General features: G+C 42.1%; 4 protein-coding genes and 1 long non-coding RNA gene across 7 annotated transcripts; 3 read left to right on the forward strand and 2 right to left on the reverse strand.

Annotated features, from left to right (window-relative positions):
* Positions 1 to 385: 385 nt before the first annotated feature.
* Positions 386 to 1,410, forward strand: LOC130690501 (uncharacterized). Its single transcript, XM_057513507.2, has 3 exons — positions 386 to 886; positions 948 to 1,129; positions 1,197 to 1,410. Exons 1-3 carry the CDS (start codon positions 606 to 608, stop codon positions 1,274 to 1,276), a joined length of 543 nt encoding a protein of 180 aa, XP_057369490.1. The 5' UTR covers positions 386 to 605; the 3' UTR covers positions 1,277 to 1,410.
* A 20-nt stretch (positions 1,411 to 1,430) lies between these two features.
* On the reverse strand, positions 1,431 to 3,548 carry LOC130690489 (aspartate aminotransferase, mitochondrial-like). The gene is made up of 7 exons (XM_057513494.2): positions 3,379 to 3,548; positions 3,102 to 3,258; positions 2,914 to 3,042; positions 2,630 to 2,851; positions 2,405 to 2,561; positions 1,928 to 2,343; positions 1,431 to 1,859 (listed from the first exon to the last, which is right to left on the reverse strand). Exons 1-7 carry the CDS (start codon positions 3,465 to 3,467, stop codon positions 1,737 to 1,739), a joined length of 1,293 nt encoding a protein of 430 aa, XP_057369477.1. The 5' UTR covers positions 3,468 to 3,548; the 3' UTR covers positions 1,431 to 1,736.
* Positions 3,549 to 3,753: 205 nt separating this feature from the next.
* LOC130690467 (apoptotic chromatin condensation inducer in the nucleus-like) lies at positions 3,754 to 8,569 on the forward strand. 3 transcript variants are annotated; one of them, XM_059495812.1, is made up of 8 exons: positions 3,754 to 3,920; positions 4,321 to 4,386; positions 4,453 to 4,658; positions 4,746 to 6,276; positions 6,747 to 6,979; positions 7,062 to 7,326; positions 7,389 to 7,793; positions 7,856 to 8,569. In XM_059495812.1, exons 1-8 carry the CDS (start codon positions 3,783 to 3,785, stop codon positions 8,564 to 8,566), a joined length of 3,555 nt encoding a protein of 1,184 aa, XP_059351795.1. In that variant the 5' UTR covers positions 3,754 to 3,782; the 3' UTR covers positions 8,567 to 8,569. The 3 variants fall into 3 exon arrangements, with proteins under 3 accessions (XP_059351795.1, XP_057369448.1, XP_057369447.1); XM_057513465.2 differs by having other exon boundaries at positions 4,507 to 4,658; positions 7,047 to 7,326; XM_057513464.2 differs by having other exon boundaries at positions 3,755 to 3,920; positions 7,047 to 7,326.
* Positions 8,570 to 8,574: 5 nt separating this feature from the next.
* On the forward strand, positions 8,575 to 9,343 carry LOC132088105 (uncharacterized). Its single transcript, XR_009421331.1, has 2 exons — positions 8,575 to 8,694; positions 8,902 to 9,343. It is a non-coding gene; the product is annotated as an uncharacterized LOC132088105 (long non-coding RNA).
* Positions 9,344 to 9,363: 20 nt separating this feature from the next.
* On the reverse strand, positions 9,364 to 11,190 carry LOC130690491 (RNA-binding protein NOB1-like). The gene is made up of 7 exons (XM_057513497.2): positions 11,029 to 11,190; positions 10,806 to 10,938; positions 10,172 to 10,740; positions 9,985 to 10,105; positions 9,805 to 9,923; positions 9,611 to 9,746; positions 9,364 to 9,548 (listed from the first exon to the last, which is right to left on the reverse strand). Exons 1-7 carry the CDS (start codon positions 11,095 to 11,097, stop codon positions 9,424 to 9,426), a joined length of 1,272 nt encoding a protein of 423 aa, XP_057369480.1. The 5' UTR covers positions 11,098 to 11,190; the 3' UTR covers positions 9,364 to 9,423.
* Between the last annotated feature and the right edge of the window lie 823 nt (positions 11,191 to 12,013).

Here is a 12,013-nt window from a genome sequence, read left to right on the forward strand (position 1 = left end):
AGTATTCATCCGACTCGGAAATGAATAAGTTGACACCAACTGCGAATGCCTTTTCGAACACACGCTAAAGACACAGCCCAGGAAGCCGTTGAAAGATGAAAAAGCGACATCTTTTCTCACTTCTCGGGCAATCGTCACACGCGTGAAAAACGAATAAAGACAAAAAGAGGATTGTTGCGGTGAACCGTAGCGGTTTTGACTGTTTCAAATTGCCTCCGGCGATGACTGAAAGACGATGCTGCAGCAACGTAAGTGCTTATGATGATTGTTCCTATTTCCAGCACCAAACACGAGTTAGTATGTATTGCATATGTGTGACTATTAGCAGCTGGCGCTCTGAACGATCTTGCGGGACAAGCTGTTAAGAAAAAGAAACGCATTTTTCTTTTCCCTAAATCTCCTGTCTTCACAGACGCATAGACTCCCTGCTGATGCGAGGAACGGTTTGAATGCCAAGTGTAGACCGTACGAGCCTCCAGTTCTGTTCCGTCTTTGCTTACAATTGGTTGGGTCGTGTTTCTGCTGTGTGCGCGTTGCTGATTGGAAAGTGTCAATGTTTTGACGATTTAAAGTGTTAACTGACGCTCGCATGCCAACGGATTATCATGTCGAAACTACCGATCGCAGCCTTCCATCCAACTGGAACAACTCTCTCGAATCTATTCGAAGCTCACACCCGTAATTCTACTCGACGGCAAGGGGGTAGTATCATAGCCCAAAATAATATCAATCGCACAGCACCGATCATCACACTAGCCGATAGTAACAACACATCTAGTCCAGTCGTGCTGTGCGTCGATGGTGTTCTACTCTGGTTGCTCATCGCGTGGATCACAGCTGGAACAGCAGCTATCATTACACTTATCGTCAAATCCTGTCGCAACAGGTATTCGTTTTTCCTAATGGCTCGGAATTGTATGTAAAAAAAAAAACCAACGATTTTTCAGATGGAAACACGAGGAACAAGAAGAGTTTGATTGGGGTGCACTTGAACGATCACAACCGACTAGAAGCCAACAGACTCGATCAACGAGTTGCTCATCGGTTCCGTCAGTGCGAAATGCTATTCCAGCAACCAAACCATCTGTTCCATCGAGGTTCAATCGACGCGCATCGACACGCCACACCAGTGGGTTTCAAAATAGCTATTTATAAGTATGCTAATTTACCTCAAAATTCACCCAATTTCGGAACAGGCTCAAGACGGACAGAGTTAGAAGATACTAATCGCCGTCACAAATCACGTAGTCGGCGACTGCAGTCCACAACGGCGTAGGCTTACAAATGGAAGCTAATCCTCATTGCAACAATACTCGTTTAAACTGTTAAGTTATTTATCCACGTCGCCTTAACACTACCTACGTCTCAAAGTACAATCAAAGAAAAAAAAATACAAGATGAATAGAGATATTTTAGTTGAAGATTAACCATAAAGACTATCACCATCTATTTCCCACGACCGGGATTTGTACAAGTGTATAGTTATTGTACGTCCTTCCAATCCAGTGGCGATTATCTTCTCCGATTGCTAAAGCTTGAAGACTACCATTACCATTAGGGAGAAAATAACTGGGGAATCAGACGGGAAATAATGAGAGGGAAAGGGGAAGGGAGTGTAGGTTTCATTTCGCGTGGTGATATCCGCCAGTTGACTATAGCTAGCCGATAAAGGTGCATGTACCCTCTTCCAGAAATATCAGTGATGGGGGACGGGGTGGATTTTCGAGTTCATGGGTTTACTTTGTCACTTGGTGGATGGCATGAGCCAGATATTCCACATTCTTGGAAGTGATTCCGGCAACAGAAATGCGTCCATCCTTGGTAAGGTATACGCTGAAGTCCTTGGTCAGTTTCTCCACCTATGTTTTTCAATAAATCACATTTAGGCTTAATCAGCTATTATTAAATGAAAGTTGTTGGAACTTACCTGAGCAGGATTCATTCCAGTGAAGCAGAACATACCGATTTGATCGGTAATATGGGCCCAGTCGCGTGAAGATCCCTCCTTGGCCAAATTGGAACGCAGCAACTGGCGCATCGAAATGATGCGATCAGCCATGCCTTTAACGTCGAGAAGCCACTGAGAGCGTAGAGCAGGAGTGGTGAGGATCTCGGTGGCAATACGAGCACCAGTGACGGGTGGGTTCGAATACATGGGACGAATGATGATCTTTAACTGGGACATGGTAGCAGCTGCTTCTTCCTTGCTACTGCAGATAAGTGAGAATGCACCAGCACGTTCACCATACAAGCCCATGTTCTTGGCGTACGACTGGGAGAGGGCGATTTGGTGACCATCCTTCAAGAACATTCTTACAGGGGCAGCATCTTTGTCAATATCACCTACCAGGAGAAAAATTCAATCAGGTAAGTCTGAAAATACTATTAAAATAACAACATTTACCAGATGCAAATCCCTGGTAAGCCATGTCAAAGAACGGGAATAGTTTCTTTTCTTTAATGACTTTGGACATTTCAGCCCACTGCTCTGGTTTTGGGTCAACTCCGGTAGGATTATGTGCACAGGCATGCAAAAGAATCATAGAGCGTTCGGGAATTTTCTGCGTCAAAGAAAAGGATTATTCATTTCGACTCGGGGTGGGGAAAAAGAAGCCATATTGAAACTTACAGCGATATCTTGCAGAGCTCCATGGAAATCGAAACCACAGGTTTTGGGATCGTAGTATCTGTACTGTTTGACTCCGAGACCGGCATGCTTAGCCAGAGGAACGTGATTTCCCCATGTAGGTGTTGGCAAGTAAAGATCTTTGCCACCAGGAAAGAAAGCAGACAAGAAAGCTGTGCCAATACGTAGCGAACCAGTTCCAGAAATTCCTTGCACTGTAGCATTCTGTGATCAAAATTTATTAAATAAGATTCTATTTTTATTCAAATTTACCAACAAGGACTTACCAAGCCATTTTTAGTCCACTCATTGTCTTCCCCAAGGGCAAGGTTGATTGAAGCTTTGCAGAATTCAGGGCTACCAGAAATTGGAGAATACTCTTTATCCATGTTTTTCTTTGCAATTTCAGCTTCAGCCTAACTCAAACAGTTATTACCCAATAATTCAATTATAGAGAATGGCAAATTATTCTAACCATTTTCACAGCTGGCAAGATAAATGGTTTGCCATTATCATCACGGTAAGCTCCTACACCCAAATTCATTTTCTTGGGATTTGTGTCTCTCTTAAATGCCTCAGTTACTCCCAAGATTGGGTCGGGGGGACCCATTTCGACGTGGGACCACCATGAGCTGTAATTAGAAAAGGAAACGGTAAGTTACTGAAGATCAAATCCTTCGTTCAAGGTCAAATCCCCTGACCGGTTAGATAATGTCATAGTAAGAAATTCAATGGGAAATCTAAATGCATACTTAGCTCTCGATGAGACGACCGACAGAGCATTTTGCGTTGTATTCAACGACGACGGAGAAAAAATTTTAAGAGAAGAGATAAGCGACATGATGTGCTAAAAAAGGTTTCCCAATTTCACACACCGAAAGTGCACGTCTACAACCCTGGTCTGGCGCCGAATAAAAATTCTGCAAGTTCTCTTGTTCTGAACTGTTCATTTCCTCTACAGGGATGTCAAATATAGTTACATGTTATATTATTTTTTAAATGTATTTTTATTCAAGTTTTTTATTGTTGGAATCTAAATTAAACAATTGTTTAAAAAATTATTATAGTTTATTTGTTCATTTATTTCGCAATCCAACAAATTTGAGATATATACAAATTTGGTGTAACTGTAATCGCTGTGCATTAGCCTTTGGAAATGGCGGATAGAAGAGAGCTATGTGTGGACGGGAAACCAATTTCCTCCCTACGCGTCGTTGATCTTAAAGTGGAACTTGAAAAAAGGAGTTTGCCGAAATCGGGAAGCAAAAAAGATTTGCTAGAACGACTCAGATTGGTAAGAACATTTTTTGTTATGTCTTAAAATTGATACCGCCGCTCGGTTCCCATCCCCCACCTCCGGTTTTGTTGTTAGCCCATCCCCCTCGACGCAAACAGACGCTTCAGCGTGTGTCGCTATGGGGGGGGGGGTACTGTCATGAAGTAAATCAATATAAAGTTATTAGTTAACTTGCCGTACCTTAATGTTTGTAAATATTTTTCACATGTTCCCTGGTGAAAAATGTTTTGTTTACATTTGAGATTCCCATAACTTGTATTTCAGCCAAGGGGTAGTTTTCTGTCATTCACTCACCGAGCTTTCAATCAAATCTAATAAATATAGAAAAGTTACAAACAGAGTGTTACTACTTCAAGAAATTCACTAACTAACTGTATTATTTTGTCTTTTTCAATAGCACCTTCAATTGGAAGAGGACCGTGAGGCAGCCTTGCGTGATGAAGAACATGTTCCAAATTTATCGGTTAGTACCCCCCGTTTTCTCTGGCTGATAAACAGCAAATTTTTAAATGCTCTTATTTCATGTTAGCTATGCAATGAAACAGAAAATGATTTCATTCGAGAATATCTGGCTGCTCAGCAGGCCAGATTTCAAGTACAAAGAGAAGCCAAGAAGCAATATGAAGAAAAGAAGAGAGAATCAGAAGCAAGCGCAGAAGAAACCACTCAAGATGAAGATGAAGCATCTGATGTTTCCCCCGCCAAAAAATCTCCCAGGAAAGCTATGAGGCCAAAGTAATTTATTTATGTCCTCTTCATAATTTAAATGCATCACAATCCCAAATTCTTTAAATATTAAAATACTGTGACATCTGATTTTAGGAAAAAGGAGGATTCTACATCTACGCCAAAGGCGCATAAATCTTCACTGGACTTCCAGACACCGGATTCAATGCCTTACTCCACGCCACCGCAAGAAAAGCGGGATGAAGACGGAGCTAGGCAAGAGAGTGATACTACCGGGGAAGAGGAAGAATGCATGACTCCACAGACTCGCAAACATAAACTGCTAAAATATGTGCAGCAACCCTCAGCCAGTAAGGATTCGAATCCTGGTAAGTCGGATACCGGACAATTTTCCATTGCAGACCAGGTGGAAAAGTATCAGAGAAGTGGGACGTCGGAGAGACGAGATCCGCCGCCTTCTAGTCTCTATGGTGAAGCCATTAATTTGAAAGTGGAAGGCAAAAAGGAGACTTCACCTGTTAAAAGTGAATCTTCCCCTGTTAAAAAAGAACCTTCCCTGGTAAAGAAAGAAACTTTGCCTGTAAAAACTGAAACTCCTTCGCCGGTTAAGAAAGATGAGAGAGCATTACGTGGTCAAAAGACACGTAGCGTCAAAGCACCACCGGAGGAAGTTTCTGATGAGGAGGAAGATGGAGAAGAAAAGAGAGGTTTTCCCCGTCTTGTCGAAGTGTGGTCAGAAAAAGAAAGAGAAGAAGCAGCTGCCGCTTCAGCTGGAAAATCTGTAGTACAAAAGTCGGAAAAACTTACAGAAGACATTGAATCAATGGATACCAAAGAGGATGGGATCAAACCCCATGTTATTAATGTGAGTTCCTCTGAAGAGTGTAAAAAAGAAATTCCGACAGATACAGCACCGTGCGAAACAGATCCTTTAGAGGATACCCCCACTGTGACTGCCGCACAAACAGTTTGCGTAAAAGATGAAGCAAAACCGGTTAAAAATGAAAGTGAAGCAGAAACACCACCAACAGAAGTAGCTGTCGCGAAAAAAGATCAGGAAAAATCCGAAGACATGATAGTTGACTTCAAAGCAGATGATGCGGTAGATATGACCAAGGAAACCGAGATAGTCGAGGAAAGTAAAATTCCAGAACAGACGGTTATAGAAAACAAAATAGAAGACGCGACAACAGAGGAACTTGCTAAACCTACGACAGTTGATGTGGCTGAAACCGAACCTGTTGTTCAAAGTGAACCTGCCGCCGTCGTTGTTGAATCGGCTTCTTCTCCCGCTGTTGATGAGTCGGCGTCTGTTCCAGCTATTGTTGAATCACCTTCTGTTCCCGCTGTTGTTGAATCAGCGTCTGTCCCAGACGTTGTTGAATCTGCATCAGGCCCCAATATCGTTGAAAATCCTGAAGAAACGGTGTTGCCTGTCACAGTGGAACAACCGGTTGTAGATCCCGTATCTGCAGAAAAATCAAATGTCAACTCGGAAAACCCCGTTGAAGATACCCCTACTAGTGAATTGGAACCAGAGACCAAAGTGATGTCAGCTGATGACCCAGAATCTGTGAAAAATAATGAGACCGAAGTGAATAAGACTGACGACGTCAGCAATCCAAAGGATTCGGAGAAGGACAACATCGACTCGTCATCAGATAAGGTAATAATGATCATTTGAAGGTTATTCTTTAATTTTGGTAGATATCCTAGAAAAAAGATAATAATTTACTTTAATTAACGAGAAATTCATTATGTGCTTCAGCAGTCTTTTTCAAATATCGATTCCTCTTTTTATTGCCATTGATTTTCAACACCTGGCAACGCCGTTCTCGGTTAACGGGGGAGGGTAGAGAATTAGCAGAATAAAACTTTGCTGTCGTCACAGCCAAAGAATCGGGGCTAAAGCTACTAATAGAGCTGTTGCGTATTAACTTTTGACTTTCGTGAAGCTTCCCTTTTATTTGAACTTGTACGCACAATCGATAGCCTTGCACGTTCATTGACGCCTCTTCCGTTTTTTGCCACTTACCGTGACCTTAGGGCGTTTTGCAAGCGTCAGCCACGTGTGTAGTATGGCGCTGTAAAATGTAGTGAAGTTTCATGCAGTTATTCCATACCTGTTATTTTTAGGTTGAAACCACAATGGCTGTCGAGAACGAATCGCCATCGTTGATCAAGTCTGATGCATGTGAAGAACCTGTCACTAAAGTAGATGCTGGTGCTGAAGAACAACCTACTGAGGAAAATGAAGAAGATGAACTTCAGATGGATACCACAGAAACAATTGATGATAGTTTGAAGCTTACAGCAGGTGAAAGTGAAGATGTAGCAGATAATTGTGAACAGAGAAATAGAAAATCAAGGTAATGATTTTACTTACCAATATTTGAATAGCAGAAGTGATTTTTTGTTGTTGTTGCAAACATCCAGTTCCAAATCTCCCAGTCCTAGACAAAGTAGTCAAGAAACGGAGATAAACAGAAAAAGACGTAGCTCATCACCTCACGATAAGAAGCAGCAATGTGAAACAGCACCCCAAAATGAAACCACAAAAGGAGAAACAGTTAGAAAATGGAAGATCAGGAAACACCTTCCTAGTGCTGAAGCAGACACTACAGACACTGAAGCTCCCAAGAAACGAAGATGGGGAACTAGCCAGCTTCTACCTACAAAGAAGCCTGCCTTGGTTATTTCCACTGATTCTCTCAAGGTACTGCAAATACAATCTTCAATATGATTGCATGAGCATTAAAAGGAAAAATTGCTTTTTAGACACTTGTGCCAGATGCTAAACCTCTGTCAGCTGAAGAAGTACGGCTTGGTAGCCCCAACTTCCAACCATCAGTGAAGCACACTGTTAACCATACACCAGAAAGTGAAGACCACCAAGTACCGGCTGCCGACAAGATTGCTAAAGTGGAGAATGTAAGACGCGTAGCGGTAGAGATGGCGGTCGAAGCGTTCGCACCAGCTAAACCTGAGGTTGTTATGGCTGCTGCTGCCCCCTTACTGGAAGCTACCAGCCCAGCTCAGCAACCTCGCTCGTCCGTCCTTAATGTCTCCAACTTGGTCAGACCGTTCACGATTAATCAGCTGAAGGAGTTGCTTGCTCGTACCGGACACCTTGTCGAGGGGAAGTTTTGGATTGATAGAGTGAAATCATCGTGTTTAGTCCAGGTAAGCTTTCAAAGTGTTATTTTAAAGCCTATTGAAATTTAATTTTCCCTTGCCGTTTTCAGTATGCAACAGAAGACGAAGCTGAGGAAACTCGAGCAGCCTTACATGGAATTCATTGGCCGACATCTAATCCCAAAACCCTTGTAGTTGACTACTCAACGCTTGAAGATTTAGAGAATCGCATGTCGGGCAAAGAAACAACCAACCCACCCGTGGCGAAAATTGAACCTATTATGCGAACGGCTACAGCAACTGTTCACCCTCTCGAAACAAAGCGAGACAAAGCTGAAAAAGTGCGTGAATGGGATCTAGGCAAAACAGGCGACCAAGGGTACGAAAAAGAGCAAGCTATTAAAGGAGCACATCATATTGGCGAAGACGAAGAAGTTAAACCCAAAGACGAAACGCCTGCGAAACTGTTGGATGATTTATTCCGCAAGACAAAGGCGACCCCCTTCATTTATTGGTTACCTTTGACAGCCAGTCAGATCGCAGAAAAGGAGGAAATGCGCCGCCAAAGGCTTGCAGAAAGAGAAACGCGTTTGAAAGAGGTTCAGCAACGCAGAGACGAAGAACTGCAGCAGAGACAGCGTGAGAGAGAAAAGCAGCGTGAAAACGAGCGCGAAAGGCAGCGCGCACGTGAAAAGGAACGCGAGAAAGAACGCCAACGCTCTCGTAAACGCAGCCGTTCCTCGTCCAGCAGCTCTTCGAGTTCTACCTCTGCGAGTCCAAACAAGAGAAGGAACAGCAAAACGCCTCCGCGCAAGAGATAAGAGATGACATGTATAACAATCCTCAGTCACTACACTGATTGGTTCGATGGAAGAAGCACGTTTGACGGAACCAATCAGCAGCAAGATGACTACATCTACTCTTGAATTGGGAGACGAGTTCTCTAATTGTACGTGGAAGAAAACACCTTGTTCTTTTTTAATTAAAAATTTAGAACTTACGGAAGATACCTTTTTTCCTGACTTCCTTCACTTTTTTTTAATCCTTGTATACCTGCCACGTTTAATCGTATCCCATTCCCATCCTTCCCTTCCCAACCTATTTGTTTCCTTTCTCTTTCTCACTACCACCTTTTGGATAATCCGTTTGTTTGCAGGTCTGTCGAAGCGAGCCATCCAATCTAAATTTTCTGAACGGGAATTTTATATCTTTCAGCAGCCGTTCAACTTGTGTGTGTAAAACCCCTCATTTTCAACGAGGATCGGCGATTGATTGGGGAAAAAGCAGAAGATATCACAAACTTAACAGAAAGAACCTATGCGAAGAATTGCTTTAGCTTGAACATGGACATGGAAAAGTACCTTGATACGTTGTCACCAGGTTGCAATCTGGTTTCAGCCGTCACTTATGACACATTCAACCCAAATGTTGTTACGGGTTGAATAATGCTTGTTTATCCTCCTCTCTGTAATTGTCAGATTCACACCATAAGCTGGACTCCTAATTACAAAATGTGGTTCGATTGGCTGGCGTACAAAATTCCAACCGCTTGAAAAGGCATCCTATTGTATTACGTAAATACAAAGTAATGAACTCTATTAATTTGGTAATTATTTGTTAACCTTTATTTCGAACACAGCCAATTGGCAATTGAGTTTCTCCAGCAAATTTAGAAACATCAGTGTTTCTTTTTACGAAATTCGGCCGGGTTTCGTCGATTCCTAAAGTTATTCGAAGACCGACCCGTTCGTCCAAGTTGAGCTGCACGCGAATAAACATCGTTGATAGCAAATGGGGAATTTCCTACATAAAAATGTTCCATGTAAAATTCAAAATCGAGATGATCAGAAAATTCTGCCACTAACCTGCAATGTAATCAGGATCTAGCGCATTCGTTTTGGTACGGCCCAAACGAGAAGCTCGCTGTTGAGCTTCTCGTTGATCTTCAACAAGGATCGGATTGCACGCGTGTTTGCCTCCTTTTGGCGTCGGCAATGAAAACTTTAACAAACAAGTTCAAATTAACAGAGATAAAACCGAATCAATAAACACTTCATACTTTCTTGCCACGAGCCGTAAGCTTCTTTCTGCTAGAAATGTGAATTTGCAACGTACCGTCTTCATTTAAACTAACGGCCACCTTTTTCAGTGTCTGGTTTCCGCATTTTGGGCAAAAAACTGAATAAACATACAACGATACACAAATTAACTGTTCACAGTGGGAGTGATTTGATAATACCTTTAGTTACGTTGCTTGTCGTCCGGAAACATGCATAACAACGAAGAATATAAGTTCGTGCTTCGTGAATCAAGCGACCCTCAAGCGAGACTACATGCAGGCCCATTTGCATCAAGACGTTCTAAAAGAATATGAATTAATGTTAAGTCACACTGACCTGAATTTCAATCTTCATTAATAACCTTACCTGCATGGCAAAGTCTGTTGTCAAGCATGCAACATCAAGTTGGACGGTTTCAGTATTTCCCACCATACTGTGCTTCACTTGCTGAATATTTCCAGGGGTAATCCAACCACCGTCATCATCTTCTTCATCATTTGCTTCTTCATCATCAACTGTGTCACCATTTTCCTCATCACTATAGTCATCTTCACTGTTATATCCTTCTTCCTCTTCCTCCTCACGGCCAGAATCATTGCTTGTGCCTTCGGTGGCAACCTCCTGTTTTGCTGGCTGCATCTCTTCTTTGCTGGCATTAGGTTCGACTGCTACTTCTGCCAATTTCTCTGACAGCTTTTCTATCTCACTTTCTGATTTGGCTCCAGACTTTGGCATGTAAAAGCCAGCCAATGTTTCAACTTTTTCAGGACCAGGGGGTCTAGGACCCACAACTATTGTTTTTTTAATAGTTGGTTCACTTTTCAGGTGTTCACAGCCGTTCGCTTCTACCTCCAATTGGTATGTCAATGCCAAGACTTTCATGTCTGTAGCTGACAAACTAGCATAATCACCAGTTTTTTTTGCAAATTCAGTCACTGAAATTGTTTCATATAACTTATTAATGGTGAAAAAAACAACTTTAAAACCAACAAATAATTACCTTTCACAATGGCATCTGGTGAAGGCTCCATCATTTTTATTTCATATGGTAGAACTCTGAGTCGCTGTTTTGTAGCCTGGTCTCTAATTTCATCAACTACATCTCTGACTGTATATACAACTTCAGCGATATCCTGCACGTTTAGAAATGAAATGATTACAAAAACGCTCTGTTACCCAGCACTAGTCCGAGTCATTGTCTTTCGTCAACTTTTAACACTTACCTGCATTTGTGCATTTCTGATGAAAGCTGCCGAATCCGCAACCAGTTTGCTAATCTTTTTCTCCTTCATGGCAAGGTAAAATTTTACTAACACAATTAATCAAGTGGCGATGAACGAAACGATGTTTTTTCCTGTACTTCTGCACCTACACTCACTGACCACTGCTGCACGTGTGCTGTTTTGGTCGTGACTGATGGAAACTGCTTAGACTAACCTTTAAGTATGACGTCGAAACTGGTGTTCCACTGTACTGGAACAATGGAAAAATTTGCTGAAAAAAAGGTTGTTCCCTAACGCAACTAGCTTAACTTGTAGAAATTTTCCCTTACGTACGTACCACCCTTTTCTTCAAATTTCGGAGCTTCGCAATTTTCTCGCTTTGAACAGGAGCCATTTCTTCAGTTAATTCCGTTTTGATCGCTGATCGATCTTCCATCGGCTCCGCCAATTTCATTTCCTGTTCGGCTTCCTGCTCGTCCGGATCGGATTTTTGTTCCTAACGTCTGGAACTCAGATTCTTTTTCCTTGACGTACGTACCTAGCTGTAATCCAACCTTTTCCCTAACGCACCTACCTCAACTTGTGCGGACCTTTATGTACTATAGAGGTTACTGTTCGCAGCATGTATTCCCAAATGCCCACCGTATGGCAGATGGTCCACAATTTATGTGGCACAATCACGACTTGACCTTTTTAAGACGTGACACCTCTATAGGGAGTGGTCGACACCGCCTATTCCTACCACTCCAATGATGATACGTCAGTAGCATCCCTTTAATACACGAAGTTAACTGCCCAATTCTCGATGCTGCAAGCTTTGCCATTTTTCCACACATATTCGTTCATTAACTTAAACCTGTGGACAAAATTCACAAAATAAACAATGAACTATGTAGTCAATGTGATTCTTGTAAAAATAGAACATTTTTTTTCTTTGAAGTTAAATCATGCAAATAAAACGAATGTGTGGCACAACAGTGCAGTT

Source organism: Daphnia carinata, chromosome 6 (assembly GCF_022539665.2).
Source record: "Daphnia carinata strain CSIRO-1 chromosome 6, CSIRO_AGI_Dcar_HiC_V3, whole genome shotgun sequence".
NCBI classification, from domain to species: Eukaryota; Metazoa; Arthropoda; class Branchiopoda; order Diplostraca; family Daphniidae; genus Daphnia; species Daphnia carinata.

Coding starts and splice junctions, on each gene's coding strand:
- LOC130690501 (XM_057513507.2), top strand. CDS start 606: ATGTCGAAACTACCGATCGCAGCCTTCCATCCAACTGGAACAACTCTC. Junction 887..947: donor GTCAAATCCTGTCGCAACAG/GTATTCGTTTTT, acceptor ACGATTTTTCAG/ATGGAAACACGAGGAACAAG. Junction 1,130..1,196: donor CGCATCGACACGCCACACCA/GTGGGTTTCAAA, acceptor ATTTCGGAACAG/GCTCAAGACGGACAGAGTTA.
- LOC130690489 (XM_057513494.2), bottom strand. CDS start 3,467: ATGTCGCTTATCTCTTCTCTTAAAATTTTTTCTCCGTCGTCGTTGAAT. Junction 2,852..2,913: donor AGTGGACTAAAAATGGCTTG/GTAAGTCCTTGT, acceptor TTTTGATCACAG/AATGCTACAGTGCAAGGAAT. Junction 1,860..1,927: donor CTGGAATGAATCCTGCTCAG/GTAAGTTCCAAC, acceptor TGAAAAACATAG/GTGGAGAAACTGACCAAGGA.
- LOC130690467 (XM_057513464.2), top strand. CDS start 3,783: ATGGCGGATAGAAGAGAGCTATGTGTGGACGGGAAACCAATTTCCTCC. Junction 3,921..4,320: donor TGCTAGAACGACTCAGATTG/GTAAGAACATTT, acceptor CTTTTTCAATAG/CACCTTCAATTGGAAGAGGA. Junction 4,659..4,745: donor AGGAAAGCTATGAGGCCAAA/GTAATTTATTTA, acceptor ATCTGATTTTAG/GAAAAAGGAGGATTCTACAT.
- LOC130690491 (XM_057513497.2), bottom strand. CDS start 11,097: ATGAAGGAGAAAAAGATTAGCAAACTGGTTGCGGATTCGGCAGCTTTC. Junction 9,924..9,984: donor GACAAGCAACGTAACTAAAG/GTATTATCAAAT, acceptor ATGTTTATTCAG/TTTTTTGCCCAAAATGCGGA. Junction 9,549..9,610: donor AGATCCTGATTACATTGCAG/GTTAGTGGCAGA, acceptor ATTTTTATGTAG/GAAATTCCCCATTTGCTATC.